Source organism: Malania oleifera, chromosome 11 (genome assembly GCF_029873635.1).
Source record: "Malania oleifera isolate guangnan ecotype guangnan chromosome 11, ASM2987363v1, whole genome shotgun sequence".
Taxonomy (NCBI): Eukaryota; Viridiplantae; Streptophyta; class Magnoliopsida; order Santalales; family Ximeniaceae; genus Malania; species Malania oleifera.
The window spans coordinates 42,594,004-42,614,538 of record NC_080427.1 but is presented as its reverse complement, the minus strand read 5'-3'; the positions used below and the strand labels follow the sequence as shown (position 1 = coordinate 42,614,538).

Sequence of the window (20,535 nt, the reverse complement as noted above, 5' to 3'; positions counted from 1 at the left end):
TGCTTTTTACTTTTGAGAAAATCTATGATATTCTCGAAAGGAAAGTTTTGTAAGATGACTGCAAGGCTAGCTATGTTTTATGGTGCTGAATATTGAGCAACTAAGAAATATCATGTACAAAAGGTAAAAGTCGTTGAAATGTTAAAAGATGAAATGTTAAGGTGGATGAATGGTATAACATTAAAAGATGAAATAATAAACGAGCATATACGCAATAATTTAGGCATAGCACCAGTCTTATAAGATAAGAGAGGGGCAACGATGGTTTGGGCATTAGAAACACAGCCATAGTAGAGCACTTGTGGGGAGGAATGAGTTAATTATTGTTTTTGGCATGAAAAGGGGTCAGAATAGGCCTAAAATAATTTAAAATGAGGTAGTAAGGAAGGATTTAATAGCCCTTAATCTAATAGAAGAAAACACTCTCCATCAGGTGAACTGGCAGAAAAGGATTCATGCAGCCGGCCCCACCTTGTGGGACTTAAGGTTGCTTCTTCTTCTTCTTCTTGTAGAATTCCTATGGTAGATTGGGGCTTTTTAATTAGAGGTGCTTGAGAGGAAAGGTTTTGGTAAATATGCGGGAAATGGATTAATGGTTGCATCTATTGGGAGGTATGGTGATGTAGCATCAAGAGGAAGAAAGGAGGAGAGTAGAGCAGAGGAGGAAGAAGAAGAGGGAGGAACACGTGTAACTTCTTGGAGAGGTGAGCCTTTCATCTTAAGATATGAAGATGATTAATTGGAATGTTAAGAGGGTTAGGTGAATTAATAAGAGGCGCAAGAGTGATTTTGTCTAGACTTTCTCCTTGGGTTGGAAGGGGTAAGGATTGGGGATTTCTTCCTTCTTAGGGGGTAGTGCTGCCCCCATCCCCCCCCCCCCTCTCTCCTCTCTCTCTCTCTCTCTCTCTCTGGACCTAGATCATTTTCTAGGGTTGATTGGCTAAGTGGGTTTTTTCCCCCAAATGTGTGATGCTTGAAGTTAGGAGGTGGTCAGTGGTGGTTTACATAGACCTACTTTTTGTTCTTATTTTTAAAATAAGTTATACCTTGCATTTTTTTTGGGTTTTGTTCTCTTAGGCAAAATGTTATGGGGGAGAGGTGGGTTTTAACATTGTTAGATTTTCTGTCGAAGAAAAAAGTGCTGTGTGGTTCTCTTCAAGTATCCAGATTTTTGATATTTTTATTAGGGAATTTGGACTAGGAGATATTTGTTTGGAGAATGCTTTGTTCTCCTGTCATGTAGGAGGGGAGAAGCCAGCAGCTAATCATTTAGATGAAGCAGGAGGATTAATTTCCTGACCTTACTCAGGAATTGTTATTTAGATGATCTTTCCCTATTATATTGGAGACTAGGAAGGTGGAGTGGGGCCTTACCCTCAAAGGCACAGGATAAATGGAAAACAAAAAAATGAATTAAGTTAAATAAGACAAGAAAGAGGAATTAACTTGCATATTGTGTCTTCGAAGGCAGAGAAATCGTATTGTTGTTCAGCTTTCCACTTATTGCTCCAAACAGAACAAAACATATGTAAGCGGAATATATATATATATATATATATATATATATATATCTCAGGGCATACAAACTTTCAGATATCAAAATTGGCGACCTACGAAACAATATGAAGCAAAAAGATTGGACAAGAAAAACAGAAAACAGTGACTCAACAAGCTAATGGAAGTTGAATGGAAAATAAGCAAACTGCTAATCATGTTTTAAACATGATTAGCAGTGTTTTTTTTGTATCGGTATGATTATTAGTGTTATACACTGCTAAATTAGTATTGTACCCACTGCCAACAGCTCAAATGCAAGCAGACATCATTTTCATGCCAAAGTTAAGCACAGGAATGGACTGTCAGTCATACACTAGCTAATTCTAGCTAATTCCAATACTAGTAAGTGTATTAGGAAGCTCATTGTGTAGTTTATTGGCATAATAGGGAAAAATAATGATGATGATGATGAAAGAGAATACAGAGGCGCGGGGGGAGGAGGGGGGAACAAGATAAAATCACAACAATACTCACTCCTGAATTTTTTCCATCTGCTTTACAATGCACCAATCTATTTTAAGATGGCATCAACATGGAAAAGATGAAGTGAAGTTTCCATATGTAACTCTCTGTTCACAAAGCTAATTTTGCTTGACTTTTTTTAGCACCATACAAGTTGATATGTTGTTAATCTCAGCAAACTCAGCACTTTTGAAAGCAAATTCATTTTGGTCTGAGCAATGAACAATGCGTGATCTGCTAGACCTTCCTGATGCTTTTCAAACTTCTTCACTATGCAAAATTCCCAGTTCTCAACAGGTCTTTTAAGTTTTTTCTGCTTCTGCATAATTCAATCAGAGTGAATATATCTGATCACGAGTGACCAAAGCAGAACAATAAAGAAAATAGTTGTTGGACATGTGGAAATATACCTTCTGAAGTTTCTTTCTAAGATCCATAAGAAGTTTATAATCGATAGGCTCCTGAAGACCCTTTAAGATCATATTAACCTCATTTTTATCGGCGCAAAGAAATTCCCCGAAAACACACATTGATTCTTCCTCGATTTTTATTAGCAGAGCTAGCACTTGAGATTAAAATTGCTTTTATAGAATTCCTGGTTTGGAAATCTAGTTATTTTTTTTTATGGCTGGAACTTGAAGAAGGTAGGAAGAAATCCATGAGAATCAAATTCCTGCAAGAGAATACATCTAGTCTAGCAGGTTTTTTTGTTTCTTTACTAAAACTGAGCATTCAAATTCCCTATCAAGCGTCATGATAAAATAAGCACACCCTTGATCATTAATTGTGATGACAGAAACCATGATTATGGATCTTCTGACGATGATCAACCTAACAAATTCATCAATCAACCAAAACTGAAAGCAAGAATTCATGCTAAAAAAAGAATATAGGAAATTAGGAATGAATCAAAACATTATACTAACCACTCATTGACTCGATCAAAAGCAAACCACAAAAATGTTCCAAAGGATTTCAACTATATGTTCGTGTTTTCTTGCAGAAAAACTAAATTAGAGGAATGCTTGCCCCTATAAATTACCAACAATCTTGGGGTAATTATTTGCTATGTATAATGAATAGGGATTCACATCTTTGGTGAAAAATCATTACGGCTATTTAAGCAAATAAATAATTAATCTTTTATAGAGGAGACTAAAATCTAATAGCAGGAAAGAAAGGATTATTAAGATAGGAAATCTCAAACAAATCATTAAATTTCATTTCCTTATTGTTTACGTGTCAAACGTAAACAACTAAAAATGAGGTAGTACCACATCTGTTTTGTTGTTTCTATACTTTAATTGCCGGGTCAAATCATCCATTGAACAAAGAATGGGATGGGCTATGGCTGCCTGTATCGCCACTGTCCACATTCATGGGCAAACTCAATGCATATTTCTTTCTCAAGCCTTTGATCAGTTTGACATTTCACTTCCCCAATTTCCAAATCTAGTGCAGATCATTTTGGAAAAAAGTTAATAGCTAGATTATAGATGCATGTGGTTTGGGTTGATCCAAGTCTACTCAATAGGACAAATGAATTTCATTTCAAAATTTTTCTTCTTTGCTTTGCTTTCATTTTTCGTTTGGGGAGAAGGAAAGGAAAGTAAGAAGGATTTTGCTTTTTCATGTTTGATTATCAAGGAAAATGAGAAAGATGATAAAAAAAAAAATATACCAAAATTTTAATTTTACACATCCTTGACATTTAGCTTTTCTTAATTTTTAATTATATTAGAATAAAATTTTATTTTAAATGGTATTTAATATAGAGAGAAAATATTGTGGAAAATAAATTTCCTTCTTATTTTCTTTTCCTTTCCTTTCCTTTCATTTTCCCAAGCAAAATCCTTGATCCAAACTAGCCATTAAATATGAGCAAAACTTGACTTAGAACAAACAAGATGATGCAAATTGATGCTAAATTTCTTAAAAGCTGAATTAGGGAAGTTGTAAACCTCTAGATTCGGAAGAAAAATTCTTTGCAAAATGACCCTGCTTATTTTCAAAATAATGTTGAAAAAGGTAGCACTGGATGGGCCGAATCAATCTTGATAAAATGAGGAGTGGATCATGATCGAATCTTATTTGCAATAATGAAGAGGATGGTTTTCAAATCAAATGCAATTTCTTTTGTTAGGGTATTGCAAATATTGAAATTTAGTCGTCCAATTTCCTTCAAACTTGACTCGAACTTAAATAAAGTCAAAACAACAATTTGAACTTCAATATCTTACGGACTAATGCCTTTCTGGCTATACCTATACGGTAGGGCAGAACGAATCATCATAGGATGGAAATTTCCTCCAATCGTAATTTGAGACATTGCCACCTTTTTAAGTTAAATTATGTAGAAAGGTCAAATTTAAAACAATTAATCAATTCCTACAATTTAACTAATTGAAAGAACTGAGTATTGATTAAAAGCCACCCACCATTAAAAATGTAATCGACTAGCTAAAATCAAACCATAATTAAAGCTAATAATTTCTCAAAACAAGTGAAGAAATTAAATTTTTATTTTTTTATGAAATTACAAGTACCATAATTAAAAAAAAAAATGAACTCATTTTTTAATGCATTCCTCTTTTTAATTCAGAATTTAGGATGAGACAAATTAAAGTTTGAAGAATATAAAACATGCACTATAATTTGAAAAAGTATTTTCGTGCAATATACACCAATTCTCAATCATTAAATTTGTGGGGAGAGCCTCTGCCACCACGCACTATTGTTGACAATTCAAAGAAGATGTTTGGTAGATGGACCATCCATATAATAATAAAAGCAGGGGAGGGGCAGGGCAGGGACTATATCTATTTCTCTTTCTCAGTTACAATACCCATTTGGACGGTTCAGCTGTTCAATCAATTCCCATCTTTCTCCTTTCGTGTCCAATGCACAAATATCTGAGAAGTGTGCCCTAACCCTAACCCTAACCCTAATTTGCTATTTCTTCTTGTTTGTTAATAGATTAATCTCTTCACTTTTTAGAACCCAAAAAACAGAGAAAAGATTTTTAAAAAATGAGTGAACTTCTTCAGGACATGGATTTGATCCTGCTTTCCTTTTGCTTGATTGTGATAAGTGTGTTCGTTTTGTTGTATAATGGGAATCTCTTATTTTAGTTTGATTAATATATGATCTTATCTTATGTTGAATTTGTGAAACCAAATGTGATAAGAAAAAAATATAATAAAAAATTAAATAAAAAATAATTTACTATTATTTTTTTGGAAAAAGGGAATGGATTCGATCCCACCGTAACTCTTTAAAAGAAGAATATATAAATATAATATCACATCTCATATCTTATTGAATAAGATTCAAATAACTAATAATGAAAGCTATCAATCCAAATTTCTTACTTTAACTTTGACTTTGTTTAGTTTAACTATTTCTCTTTATATATTAATAACAAATTTATATTTTAATATGATTAAAAAAATTTTTTAAAATAAATGCTAGTGTTATATAAAATTATTTTTATTAATTAATTTTTACATATTTTTATTTTTTCCTTACGGAACTTAATATTAACAAAAGAAAATTGATGTGTGACGAATTAAAGTACATCATTTTTTTATAGCAAGCTAGTAGACATGTTTTATGGTTCTCAAACTACACAATAGGTTTTTGGGAGTTTGATGGTTTATATTTGATTTTTTTTTTTTTGTTGTTAATTTAAGTAAAATGTAGTAATTTTTTTTTTTAAAAAAAATCATATTGAATTTGTTCAAACTCCATATAAATCTAAATTTAAAATTTAAAATTTAAAATTTATGTTCCCAAACAAGATTCCTACTATTTATTTTTTAACGATTGTACTTTGGTCCATTTTCCTTTTTTAAAGCATACAACATCATCTCGAATACTTAAAAAAATCAATTCTTATTTTTTTTTATTGAATAATATATTTTTATGATTATACTCTCATTAGTTTAAATAGAGAAGAACACTATTTATCGACACGTTTTTAAAAAACTAACGCTTTGTCTGAATCAAGAATTTTACTTGAAAGAAGGAAAGAAAAGAAAAGGGAGAGGAAACTCATTTTTCTTTATATTTTCTTTCTATATTAAATACTATTAAAAATAAAAATTTATTTTAATATGACTCAAAATATGAAAAGGTCAAATATGAATGATGCATAGAATCAAAACTTGTTCATAGATTTGGTGTACTTTTCATTTTCCTTGGTAAGAAAACATAAAAATGTGAATTCCTTAATATTTTCTTTTCCTTTCTTCAGTGTTTTCGGACCTCCAAACGAGCCTAAAACCAAAAATAATGAAGGGAAATTTTCTTTCCATAATAGTAATAGATGCCCATATTAGCATTTCTTGACAGTGGACCCATGTGCTCTTCATTTTATTTTGTGGGTCTAAACTCAATTTACATCTACAAATTAAATATTTTTTTTTTCTTTTGGTCATTTGTCTATAAAGAGAGTTTGCCCAATATAATAAATAGCATGCTTCAACAAAAAAAAAAAAGAGGAATGTATACCCACTCAACAGCAAATTTTATGTCCTATATAAATAACAAAAAACAGAGTGCATGGAACAGAGCACAGACAGGATTCACAACAGCATCTTCCAATGACTCATTTATAGCGTGTAACCAAACTTACATAGCACAGACAGACTTCACTCTTAATGCAAATGCAGAGAAGAGAACTTAACTATACAAATATAGAACTTAACACCTACCCATATGCCATATGCCATATGTCATATGTAATTAAAGGCCATCATAGTAACCACCAAATGTAATATTAGCTCTGGCAATTGGAACTCCTCGCACCACAGACATTGCTTCATTCAGTTTTGTTGCATGCCTCACCACTTGCTTTATCCTCTGCATCACACACACATAAAACTTCACAATGTTCTCTGTTTCTACTCAAATGCTTTCTTCTTTATACGCAAATGTAGAGAAAAATACTTTTGAAGCATAGATTTCAGACGTTAAAATTGAATTTAGGTGAATTTAAATGCAATTTCATACTATAATAAGTCTACTATTTTTCAGTTCTGTTCTGCAATATTTGTGGAAAAAAGTTAGAAAGCAAAAAAAATATTGGGACATTATTCACTTGCAGAAAATGGTTTTTCTATTCATTTTTTAATCTTTTTAAACTACTAAAGAAATACAACCTTATTTTGAAATTTTTTGTAATTTGTAAAGGAAGATTAAAAAATACTTCTTCATTATTTTTGAAATTTCCAATTTCTCATATAATTTCTTTAAAATTTTGTTTCAGTAATTATTTGAAAATTTAAAAATAAAAATCATTTCTACCATTAACCAGTTATCTATAAAAATTATTTTTTTGCAACTAATTAGAAGTGAGTCAATAAAAGAATACATTTGCATTATAATCCAAGTACCAATATCCAGGGCATAATTCAAAAGAAAAACACTATCATTATCTAAATTTCTAGATTTAGAAAGAAACCATGTCTAAAATTCTGAAAATTCTCTCTGATTAAAAACCCAAACTGGGTGTGTGAATTTGAGTATAAATAATAAAAATAAGAAAATAAAAGAAGAAGAAGATGATGATGATGATGAACTTGCAGAATATATGTTACCTGGTCATCGGCATGGATCTCATAGCGCAGCCTTTTCTTCTGTGGGAACTGCTTGCTTCTCTCTTGAGTTCCAAAAATGAGAATGCAAATGGTGGTGGCAGCCAATCCAAATGAGCAGAGAGCCCCAATTCCCGTCAATCCCCACTTTACCCACATATTCATACTCTTCCCCCCATTGTCTCCAGTCTCTTCATCTTCTTCTCCAATCTCTGAATCCCCCATCTCCGTCACTCCCTCCTTCTCCACAATTTTCACTTTCAGATCTTCCTCGGCCTCGCCTTCGTCCTCAAACTGAAACGCGCCGTTGGCGTCAATTTGGGGCGGCAGGATACCCCTGCCGGAGGACCTGGGCGAGTCCATTTTCATGTCGACAAATTGATCGGTTTCCTTCGATTTCTTGAAGAAGAAAACCTGAGAAACAGTGTCCTGATCGTCCGGATTTTGAACTCCGATCGGAACACTCTCGGTGATCTCTTTCTTCACCACCTCATCGCCATCGAAATCACCGTCTGCATCAGCTTCGCGGGCGCCCTTCTTCCGCAACGGCGGGAGTTCCAGTTGAATTGGGACCGACACGAATTGATCCGAAGACACCCTTTTCGAATTTTCCGGCATACTCCCGACTGTGTTTCCCGGCGACGGGCATATGAAGTAGTTCATGTCAAGGATGAGCTTGGGCTCGGAACCCCAGCCGCCGCCGCCTCCAGCAACACCACGCAGGTGTTTGTGGTTATGCCTGACTGAGCGGGTCTGTTTGGCAGGATCATCTTTTTCGGGGTAATCCAGAAATCCCGCATCAGGGAGGAACTCCCACTCATCTAGATCCATGGCGTGAGTCATGATGATGGGAAGGAATTAAGGGAGAGGGTTTTGGAGTGGGGAGTAATTTTGATTTTTGGGAGTTGGATTAACACGATGGGTGGGGGGATGATGATGATGAAGAATTGATGATGGAGTGAAGTGTTGAATTTGAATGAATCACCCCATTCTGGCTGTCTTGTAGCTTGGCATATGGCATTGCAATGGGGTGGGGAGTGCGAGTGTGGGGAATGACTCAATGAAGGGGCAAAGCAAAGAAAGAAATAACTAAGAGCTTATCCTCCCAAAAAGAGGACAAAATAAAGAAAGGTCATGGGGAGACCCCACGCTCCACAGGAAAACTCTTCTTTTGATGGGGTTCTTAGATTTTTCTTTCTAATTTTTATTTTCAATTTCCTATTGGTTGTGTTGTATGTTTCTTTGTTTATTATAAGATTGCTTTGGATAATTGCGATTTATGGGTATGTTCATGTGCTTTTAGACTTTTAATTGTTTGTGTTTAGAGAACAAGTGTACAATGCTCCTAATGGCCCAACGAGCCCTTCAAAAAAAAATAAAGGGTCTGCAATGTGTCGGCTTGTGATTGCCTTTTATGGACAGCATATATTTTTTTTTCTTTTTTTTTTTTGAATATGTCATATCCTACCAATGACCTTATAAGGATTAATCGATGATAAACTATACTCAACCAGCTACACCTTCCTCTTTTTAAAAGGGATGAGGCTATTTGATTTGTGACATTCTCAAAAGAGATTGTCTAGTTTCCTATTTTTAAAAGGGATGAGACTAATTGATTTGTGACCTTTTCAAAAGAGATTGTCTAGTCCTGTACTTTGTAACAATGCTAATATGATATCTTTTAAGTCAATTACTACTCAAGTTCTAATGCTAATGTGATATCTTTTGAGTCAATTGCTACTCAAATTCTAATATTTAAATATCATATTTCTTGGATATTTTTTTAATAGTAATTGACTTCAAAAACTACATTAGTATGTGACAAAAAAATTAAAAAAAATAAAGACATTACAACATATGAACTAGCAAACACATTGCCCTCTATTAGTTTTTTTATAATTTATAAGATCTACTTCTACCTACAAGTGGGACTTACACACCACACTCACCGACATGTGAATTGCATTTAGTAGAATAGAATTCTAAATCTTGGGCGACAACCCAGTTTCATATGGGATTTTGTTCTCCTTGTGCAACCAAAGCATAAGATTCTTTTGAGAGAGAGAGAGAGAGAGAGAGAGGCTATTGGGCAGAAGGGATTCTCTTGTTTTAGTCTCTCTGGGTGTCATTTGGAGAGAGCAAAAGGTAGGCCAAGGGGTGGGGTTGCTTGTTGAGTTTGGCTTGGAATGACAGTGACTGTGTTGAAGAGAGAGAGCTAAAGATTGAAACTTGAACGTGAAAGCCTCTGTACAACTGGCCATGCACTGGTCCACTGGGGTATCTTCTTTGATTTTTTTAGTTGCAATTTCATAATTGCCTGCTTGGCCGAATATATCTATCACCCTCTCCCTCACGCCTTATGATTTCAATTTACCACACTACCCTAACCCTCCTTAGTCAAAGGGACACAAGTACCCTTTCCTTCTTCCATTTTTCTTATTAATTTCATTAGAAAAATGACACTTCACTTTTCTCTTATCATATATTAAATGACAATTTCATCCTCTACTTTTACCTACAAGTGACAAAAATAAAAAAATAAATTTTGTTAAGTACTTTGTATTGATATCCATCCAGTCCCATATCGCCTCAGTTCCAAATCAGTATAATATCCTCTTAACTCTCTTTCTCCTTGATACCTAGATAAACTCTCTTTAACTCTTTAATTTTTTTTATAACCATAAATTGATTCAATCTCTACACAACACTTCTAAATCCCTACAATAAAAGTAGGAAAATGAGATTAATTGGCAATCCAATTGCCAAAAGCATAGTCATTAATATTTGCTTATAGGACTTGATTTGACATTGCATTTAAACTCATAATTAAACTTCTTTGGGATACAGACAACTCTAAAATTTAAGTCCTCAATTTTATGTCCCCAAAATTTAGGCCAATGCATCACCAATTTTCTTATCCAAAATAAAGGAGATTCACCTATTTGATGTCATCTTTCTAAAACCCAAAATTAATCTCACGAAAAATATTTTTTTCATTTGTTATAAAATTAAACACTTAAGGACATACATGTAAAAAACACATTATAATTCACGTTTAACCATTTCTAAAAAATAGGGAAGTAATTTTCCTTCCCCTAACTTCTTCACATTTAACCATTCCTAAAGAATTGGGAAGTGATTTTCCTTTCCCTTTAATTTATAATAATTACGTTGGAGATGGGCTTTTTACATTCGGAGAGGAATTTATGACTAATCACCTCATTTTTGAAATTATGGATTAGGAAACTCAAGGGGGCTTGGAATGCCGATATGGGTCTAGTTGGAGTAACGGGTGTTTACTTTTTATCTTATTGCTCATTTATTATAATCATACCGAAAAAAAATAAAAGTTCACCCAAACTATTACGATTCATAATTAAATAATACAAATACATGAGTACAGGTGAATCATTTCATTCCCAAACCCATCATGTGAGAATGAAATCTCATTCATTTCCATTCTAGGGTTAGGGACAAAGTGCAACATGACAGGCCGCATCAGGACATACAGGCTTTTGCCTGGACTAGGCAATCTGAAAGATTACATTTAGCTAACATGTTAGGCAGAGATGTTCCTCCAAACAACTAATATTATACACAAAACAGCATTTCACAAATTTACAAGCTTGTTTGCTCTCCCCAAAAAGAAACCCAATATGAAAATAAGACATCAGCTACATCTAACATCATTAGTAACATAATCTACAATACAAGAAAAACAGCTAACTAAACTAGGAAATTGGGAGAGACCGAAAAAGAGTACCTATCCGGGCGTCCCTGAGCATCTTGATGAGCTCTGCTCTACACCTGGTCTTGAGTCGCCGAATCAGGATGATGATTTAGCCAGTGAAGTTTCGCCCAAAGATACCGAAGCTAGGGAAGAAGCCCAAACCCGAGCGTTCTTTGCGCCTTCATGGAAATTCCTGACCTTGCACATTCTCAACTTGGTCCGAACCCTCTCTAAGTCTATCATATGAAGTACACGCCCCATAATTTGGCTCGTCTCCCCAAATATTTCCAGTTTCAGATGGGGAACATATGAGAACCAGAAATCCTTGAGATGAGATAACACCTTTGGCAGTATCAAGAAGAGTAACCTTATATAAAGGAAAATTACCGAGAATACCAAGTATCGTTCTCTCATAAATATCCCCGTCAGTGATGACCAGTTCCACAACTGCTTACTCATCTTTTCACTTCTTTCCAAGTTGATATGTCGATTCTCGGTGAAATTTTGAGCTGGTTCAAGTCCTGATTTGCACAAGGTCAGGTGAGGAATGATTTAAATTATATAGCTGGTCCCAATAGGGTCTGATCCATGAAATCAACAGGTTAATATAAAATTGAAAGCAGAGGAGGAAGGAGAAGAAGAAGAAGAAGAAGAAGAAGAGCGTTTGGAATTGAAAGCAACCTACACATGCATGTCTTTATTTCATATGGGAGAACAATTTTACCTGTTGTTTGCTTGTAGAATTGTACAAGGGAAACAAGATTCTTTGGACCGAGATATCGCACTTCAGAACCCTGGCCTATCATTAATATTGAAGGCAAGCTATGAATTCCATATCTTGAAAAGACACTGCAGTGAGAAACAAGAAGAGGTGAATGGACTAAGATAGCATTGAAAATAAAATATTGGCAGCGAGCATGCAATGACACAGAAGCGTAAAATCTTAAAGAATGTAGTTGAGATTTAGATCTTATTCCTTCTTCAACAACTTAAAAGCAATATCATTGCTAAAGTAAAAATTGCTTTCTCAATCTGAGAAAGTTAAAAGCTGCCATTTAGTCAAAAGAGAAGCATTCAAGCGTACTTTGGTTGGTTATTTGTAAATACTGAGATTTCTAAAAAATTATGGGCCTATTCACTTATGGGTAACAGTTTTATTTTCCATTTCTAGTTTCAGAAAAATTAAAAACATGCCACATCATTTTCTAGTTTTCAAATATTTGTGTACAAAATCTGGAAAACTACTTTATTATTTTCCAGCTTTTCTATACAAATATTGGAACAAAACAAGGTGGCATTTTTTGTAATTCTTTGAAAAATTGAAAATTTAAAATGAGAACTGTTTTCCACAACTGAACCTGTAAGGGATTATAAATTTCAGAGTTTACAAACTCCAGAAATGTAAATAGTTTGTTTGGATACTTCATAGAAATTTACAAATCTCATTTTCAGAATGATAATAAAATACAGTATCTAAAAAGTTGGTGGGAAAGGACAAATTCAATGAGCCAAACCCAACTTCCATCCCGGTGTGTGCAAATTGGTGACATCGGGTGGGTGTTGGACTTGATCATTAGCAATGATGCCTTTTGAAACCATTTCAAAGTAGAAATAATCATGATGGATAACTCCTATACCATCAATTGATCTGATCTGATTTGATTTAATCATGTCTACCAGCCCACTCAAATAAGTTAATGCAAACAATGTTAAATTTAAGTATGCTGAGATGATTCTTCCCACCCAATGACTAGTAGACTAGAATATGTCTTTGTAATATTCCATCAATTTGCAACTCCAGGCCAAAAAATATAACAGCAGGAAATGCCTGGTAACAAAAGTAGAAAACAAACAGTATGAAACATGATTATTTAGCGGTTTGAAGTTTCACACCTTGGCATTGCCGAAGATTGTTCAATTGCCAAATGATCAATTTTGGGAAACATGAAACTGAGAACTTCAAATTCTGAATGCATATTGCGTGAAAATGGGCACCAAGAAGCATAGAAAAGAACAGAAGTATACATATCAGTCCGACTGGAAGTCAAAGCTCTATCCAGGAAGCTACCATCCACCTGTGAAAAGAAAAAAGAAAGCACTAATCAGCAAACAATTATCTGTGATAAATCTCCCTTGTACTTCACCAGAAGCAAATTGCATGCAAAAATTTATCCTCAAGACAATCCCACACCAAAGTACGAAGAATAGAATTGTTTATCTGGAGGAACATGAGAAAGCAGAAGGCAGTGGTATATTGAAGGCGTATGATGACTTTTGTTTTAAGATGGATGCAGAGGAGTGAGAGGGGAGGAAGGAGCTATACAAACTTACAAGGATAAAAGACTAAATTGAACTTAAACATGCTGACTGCATCAAAAGTGAAAAAAAGACTCTTCATGATAATTGATTGGACGAAAAAACAGTAGAATAATTATTTTCAGAAATGGAGACCACAAAGGGTTCTAAAGTATAAAAGAACTCAAAAGCTCCAGGAAAGAAGATATGACAAGTATACAATAAGCAAAAAGAAAGGAAAGAGCGGTTAAGATCATATATCCTTAGGATGGTGAAAAAAGGACCAGATGGTATTCGAACAGGTGAACATGTAGCATTCAAATGCAAATTGGAGGTCTAAGAAAGTGATCATGACACTGCCTGTATGGCTACATTGCCAAGATGGGATAGGCATGTACTTTAGTGAAAGCATATGATATCTTTATTTTAACAAATATTTAGGAAAATACCCCCCAAAAAAAATGAAGAGGCTTATTTTTCAGAACATTGAAATCACAATAAAATGCATGAAATCCTGTGTGCGTTGAACACCATGGACTCAATTTCCATGAAAAAATCTAAAGACAAACCAAAAAAAAAAAAGGTAAAAGCCAAATAGAGAAAGCAAATTTATGATGCCCATATATGATAATACTGTTTGATACAGGATATGCCTAAAGTCGTGCCAATTATTGTGGCATTGAAGTGGCAGGCAATATAGCAAGCAGTATAATTAGATAATAATTTTTTTTATATGTCAATCAAATTTGGACATTTGAATATGCAATTGAATTCAAATTAAGCACCAGCTCTTTAAATTCTGTTGAAATGAAACCATTCCATTACTACCAACCCAAAAGAAATCTGACCTCTTTGAGATATATGATTTATGCTGTAAAGGTACGAAAGATGGACCAGTTTGGAAACATTGGGCAATTTACTTTATACCTATTATTCCATTTGGTTTTTGGTTCCTAGTCTTGTCTTGTTCGGTAAATGGGATATTTATTCCAGACGCCATAGTCATTTCTTACTGTTCAGCCGGGGATGCCTCTGTATGGTATAGCAATCTGTTTAGCTACTTGTATCGATTTGCCAGTGTGGTTAGGTACAATGCACTGGCAGCCTCAGCTTGGCAGGATGGGAATGGAGGTTGAGGGAGCAGGGAAGAAAATGTTATTTGCTATTGGCTGACCCTTGTATCAGGCCTTCGTACGGCCTATACATGATGGGGGCATGAATGTTTTGGCAAGCTTAAGAATGGATGGTACCTATAACCAGACCCAACCATTGCAGTACTTGAGAAGAAAGAGCAAATGGCTGAATGTGAATCCGCCACCCAAAACAGATGCACACACACACCCACAGTAAGCCAACCTTGAAAGGTTTAAAGAAAAAAAGAAAAATAAAAGATGTGACAGGTTACTACTGCTGGAAGAAGAAGAAAGTCCTTTGTATCTGTGTGTGTGTGCTTTAAAAGGCGCAATGTGACATATAGTCTAAAATACCAGCACTCCTGAAAAGTGAATGCATAAGATAACAATGCTTATGCATTTGTGCAAAAAGTGCTCTTTTTGCGCATATTTAGTTGAGGCTTATGCATATTGGTTTTGTAAATTTTATGTCAAGTATGGAAAACAAACTAAAAAAAAAATAATAATAATAATAATAATAATAAAATAATAATCATATGTATAAATGAAAGGATTAAGAAATGCTCTAATCTGAGTAAATCTCCAAAATCTCGAACCTAAACTTTTCTAAAACAATATAGAGTTGTGTCTTGTATCATGAACACATTTTGAACTTTGTAATGTTATGATTATCTCTTAGCACAGTTTACTAGATTGAGTTTTAGTTTGTATACTTGGAATAACCAACAAGCAGTTCACAAATCATACTTGAATTTTTTATCAAATTTTATTTGCAATTTTCCTTTTTTTTTTTTAAATATAAAAAATTATTTATATATTTTTATATAATAAATAAAAATCTCAAAAGGCTTACATTTTAACACCTTGAGGCTTACGCCTCACCTTATTAGTATAAATTAGGGTCAAAATGTTTCATTATGCTTGCACTGTTTAGAACATTGTGTGTGCGCACGTGTGTGTCAATGACAAGAAACCCTAACTTAAAGGTGCGTCAATTACTGTAATATCAAACTCAGAGACACTCAAACTTTAAACTGATCATGAAGCTAAAATATTTAAAATCAACCCCAATTGAACTGCTAAAAAGGGAAATCAAAACTCAAATATATTGTTGGCTAGAAAATCATAAAATTAGATGGCTAAAAAGATAATAAGGTTGCCTTACAGAAGAAGGATGTATCAGATAAATTATTGGTTTAGCACAAGAACATGCATAATCAATTCATACGTAGCGCTTGTGTTGGAGATTGATGCTAAGAACCTATCTGTCTATGTTGACTACTGACAAATGTTGTGCAGGCACAAAGAGGAGTCCTGTGCGTTTGCTATTCTTCGATAATAGTTTTAATTGCTGATAATAATTTCAGGTTACCCAAAGTTAGAACTACGGGAGATGTTAGAGTCAAGAGGTTCAAAGATATATGTACTACCTAGACTGAAGATTAAAAAAAGTCAAAACATAAGCCATAAAAGAGTTATAAATGGATGGCAAACCAACACTTCTGTTAACATGGATAAGGATGAATGCAGAGATGAAAACAACACATACAGAATCATAATGCAATAAATAAAGATGAGAGCCACCACTGGAGTATTAAACAATCATAAAAAATCAAGAGGTAAAATGCAATGAGCAATCAGCAAAGTTAGGGGAAAAAAATGAAAAAAAGAAAGCAATAACATTCAAATTAATGCTGCTAACATAACTGACCAAGATAGACCAGAAAAATAATGATAAAATTTCATGATATTTCCATCAGCTCTCTAATTTGAATTCCTAACCTAATTTGCCAATCACCAAAGGCAACTTTTTTTTAGTTTTACACAGTTAAAATATGCGCTAACCAGCTTTCTTAAACTTAGTCGCTGTTGGCTCAGCTGCCACAGGGTATCCTTCGACTTCTACTTCAGGATATTTGAGGGCATAGATTTCCTTGTATTAACTCTATTTAGTTTTCTCTGTGCTTTTGGTCTTAGAACCTCCATTGGACCAAAAAAAGAAGAAAGGAATCACTGCCTATCTTTCAAAAGCAAGATCAATTAAGAAAAAAGACTAAAATAAAGACAAAGTCAAACAAACACAAATTAACATCTCAACGAGGCTTTCAGAAAGTAGAGAAGTTATTGGTACAGGGTTTACACAAAGAAGCAGTGGCAGTTGCTGCTTAATTTGCTTAAAAGAAGGAAAAAAAAAATATTAGTCAAGTAAATGACCAGCGACCTAGCAAATTAGGTCAGAAGCTTCATTTCGGTTCAACAAGGTCATACCACATGTTACACCCTCCATAATTTGAATTTAAAATGTGACTTCTTATGCACCAAATCAATTGATTATGCATAATACAGTAATACCTAACACGCTTTCATATTCTCTGATGGCCCTACCTTTGCGGGTGAAAACAAATTTCACGATGGGGCCTCACTATCTTATTTTTTAATCTTGTTACCAGTTCTAGATTCAAACAAATGAACATCAAACACTCAGTTAATGTTCAAATTCAAGGTTTAAAACTTCTTACAGCATCTGTGCAGATAATTTTGTTATAGAGAACGTCATAGTTATGCCATTTTTTTATGGAGACCATGTAACAAAATGGCATGCAAATAATTTTAACAGGTTCACACTTCACATAAAGACCTATTAACTTAAAGCTGATTAAAAATTTTGGGCACAATATGATTTCCAAGTGGAATTTATGAGGTGGTGGTGTTTTTATATCCAATAATAACAATGCTCCCAACCAAGCCTTTGGGTTCCACAGGTGGGGAATGGCGTTAGCGCATTAGGCAGTGTATTTAGCCTGCTCTTTGGCAGCACACATGGCTCACCATCAAATATTTAGGGAGGTTCAAAATCACACCAACCCTCCCCCCCAAGGGGAAAAAAAAAAAAAAAAACAAGAACAAGAACCAAAGCAAAAGCCCATGAGAGCCACAAAAAGAAAGGCACAATAACAAGCAATTCAGTTAATGTCCTTAAGAAAATATATCTGTGAACTGCTACCAAGCTCATCCCTGCAACATTAAATAGCTTAACTGTACCATAAACATTCGCCACATGGGGCACAATGCTTTGAAGCAGCAGGCCCAACATGATCCAACCTCCTCCTCTGTTAATGTCTAGAATTGATCAACTGACCTCCCATTTGGGAGTCGGGCAATGACCCCCATGGTGCTCAAGGCCTAATTCACACAAGTCAAACTATTAGTGGTCAATATCATGCACTCTAATGACTCATTCAATTGCTTGAGGCTGAAAAACAGAACGTGGCCACCAAGTGCTCACACAAAAGGTCATATTTAATGCCCTGCCAAACGACTCAAGAGAACCATACAACAAATCAGGAACAAGTTGTGCTTTTATGACATTAAAAGCTGAATTTTTATGAAGTTCTAATTAAGTGCACAACTACTCAATACAGTTTTAACCGTTCCACATATTTAAATTTGAAATTCAAAGCAAATCCATTTGAAGTTTTGTCAGAAAAAAGATATCTTGTGTACCTAAGTGAACTAGTGAACCAAAAGCTTTCATCCCCCACCCCCCAACCGAAAAAAAAAAAAAAAAAAAATGCAGCAGTGCAAACAACCCCAACCACAAAAATACGGAAAACAAAAACAAAAACAAGGCAAAAAGAGAAAAAAAAAAAAAAGACGAAAAGAAAGTAGGAGATGCTTTGTAAGTTCTGCACCTTTGATCCTAAAGTTCAAACAGCACAAATTCAAATAGTCAAATCTTCTGGAACGTCCAACATTCAAAGTTCCTCGTCTCTGAGAACCTAATTCACTGGGCTCAAAAGACTAGTCTAAAGCAAGCATTCAGCAAAGTTCTCATTCATATCTTCCTCCCTCTTTCCTTCGCAGCGCAAAAATATTAAACAAATTTTGGTCTACATCCCCACATAATGGTCAAAAGCAAACCAAACATCTTCATTCTGAAAGCTTTCAAAACCATAGAACTCCGTAACCCACAATCAAGACTTACTTCCAACATCCCCATCAAATATATAATTTTTTTTTTTTAAATGACTTCCAACAAGAAAACCCCACAAAATACATCCCAAGACCAATAATCACAGACGACTAACAAATACCCAGAAGCCAAAAAGCGATCAAATGAAAAGAAACATGCACAAAACTCGTAAAAAAAAAAAATCTCGGACTGAAAAAACGATTGTAAATGCCCTTCACCATCAATTAGGCAAATCAAACAAACCCAACACATTAATTTCGATAGAACGCGAGCCAAAAACAAATTAATTAATTAACTAATGCGAAATTTCAGAAAAATTATCAAAAAAACACAACGAAAAACGAGAAAGCGAGAGAATAAAAATTGTACCTGGAGGAGTGAATGGGAGGGAGTGGCGAGAGGGCATTGAGATTGGAGAGCGCTGAGAAACAAGGTGGAGTAGTGAGGGCACAGGGAGGAGAAGGAGAAAGCGGTTCGCAGCAAGGAAAGCGTGCAGATGCAGATGAACAGAACAGATGCCATAGATGCCACCATTGAAGGATCCAAGCAGAGAGTATAATTAATTATGTTTATATATAATCCATACAACCCAGCAAAAAAAAAATCAAAAAAGATAAAATGGGGAAGGAAGAACAGAAGAAGATAAGAGAAAAACACGATGCTTTTTATATATATTTCTCCTTCATGCTCTCTCTGTCTCCCTGTTTCTCCTTGGCGTCAAAGCCAGCGCCGCACCAGCCGAAAGCTCAAGGAGATCCTACCTTTCACCAGCTCATGCATTGCATAATCCACTCTCCCCTATCCGTCCTTTTATAATCTTTTCTTCTTTTTTATTTTCTAAACTATTTAAAAAAATATTGGTGGCACTTTTTTTTTGTTATTTCTTACACAATAAAATAAAATATTTGTTCTCTCTTCTTTTATTATTTTATACTAAGGAAGCCAAAACTAAGAGACAAAGGTAAAAATTGAAAAATAGGCAAAACATATAATATTTTTCCAAGTTCCTACTCATAATGCAGTCATTAATAATTTCTATTTTTAAATAATTGACAACCAATAAAAGAATGTAACATTAATAAGCCAAATATATATATATATATATATATATATATGTACACACAAAATAAGTATATATAGCATTTGTAATAAATGAAAAAGGGAATCTGAATCCGAAAAAGGTAATTACCAACACTATCAATGTTAATGTCACATTATATTGTCTTTGGTTAGTCGGTCCTTTTGAGAATTTCACTTGTGAATTTGTTCCACATTAAAAAAATTGAGTGGATGATGGGTACTTATATACATAGTTGGACCAAAGACCCAATAAGTTTAAGCTTATGGGTCAAGTTGGTGTTCACCTATGTGTATCAAGTCCATCTATGAGATTCTCCGGCCCTAAAAAGTGGTACCAAAGCTGACGATTCGTAACTCTGGGTGAGCAACATAGTAAAAAATCGAGATGTAAAACTAATTCTCCTGACATGCTAACAGTTGGAAGATCAAGTGTATAGTCGAGGCCAATAAGGATCATTTAGGCTACGGATGGATCCGAATAGGCTCAAGACGTGGGAGGTAGGATTGGTTCGGAGGCACATGGAATGCAATCTGATGCACGTAAGGCATCAGTGGTAAGACCCACTTGAGCAATTGTTGGAAAATTGAGCTTACTCTCAAAAGGGAGACGGTTTCCGTTCAAGAATAAGCAGTTGGAACTCACAAGTGAGAGAAAAATTGTTAAGAATTCTACTTATAAGTTTGTCTTACATTGAAAAAATTGAGTGG

At 34.5% G+C, this 20,535-nt stretch overlaps 2 protein-coding genes across 2 annotated transcripts; both read right to left on the bottom strand.

Annotated features, from left to right (window-relative positions):
* Positions 1-6,604: 6,604 nt before the first annotated feature.
* LOC131167862 (uncharacterized) lies at positions 6,605-9,016 on the bottom strand. The gene is made up of 2 exons (XM_058126874.1): positions 7,620-9,016; positions 6,605-6,882 (listed from the first exon to the last, which is right to left on the bottom strand). The coding sequence occupies exons 1-2, from the start codon at positions 8,457-8,459 to the stop codon at positions 6,766-6,768; spliced, it is 957 nt and encodes a 318-aa protein (XP_057982857.1). The 5' UTR covers positions 8,460-9,016; the 3' UTR covers positions 6,605-6,765.
* Positions 9,017-11,129: 2,113 nt separating this feature from the next.
* On the bottom strand, positions 11,130-19,540 carry LOC131167861 (5'-adenylylsulfate reductase-like 7). The gene is made up of 4 exons (XM_058126873.1): positions 19,117-19,540; positions 13,240-13,421; positions 12,071-12,195; positions 11,130-11,867 (listed from the first exon to the last, which is right to left on the bottom strand). The coding sequence occupies exons 1-4, from the start codon at positions 19,279-19,281 to the stop codon at positions 11,443-11,445; spliced, it is 897 nt and encodes a 298-aa protein (XP_057982856.1). The 5' UTR covers positions 19,282-19,540; the 3' UTR covers positions 11,130-11,442.
* Between the last annotated feature and the right edge of the window lie 995 nt (positions 19,541-20,535).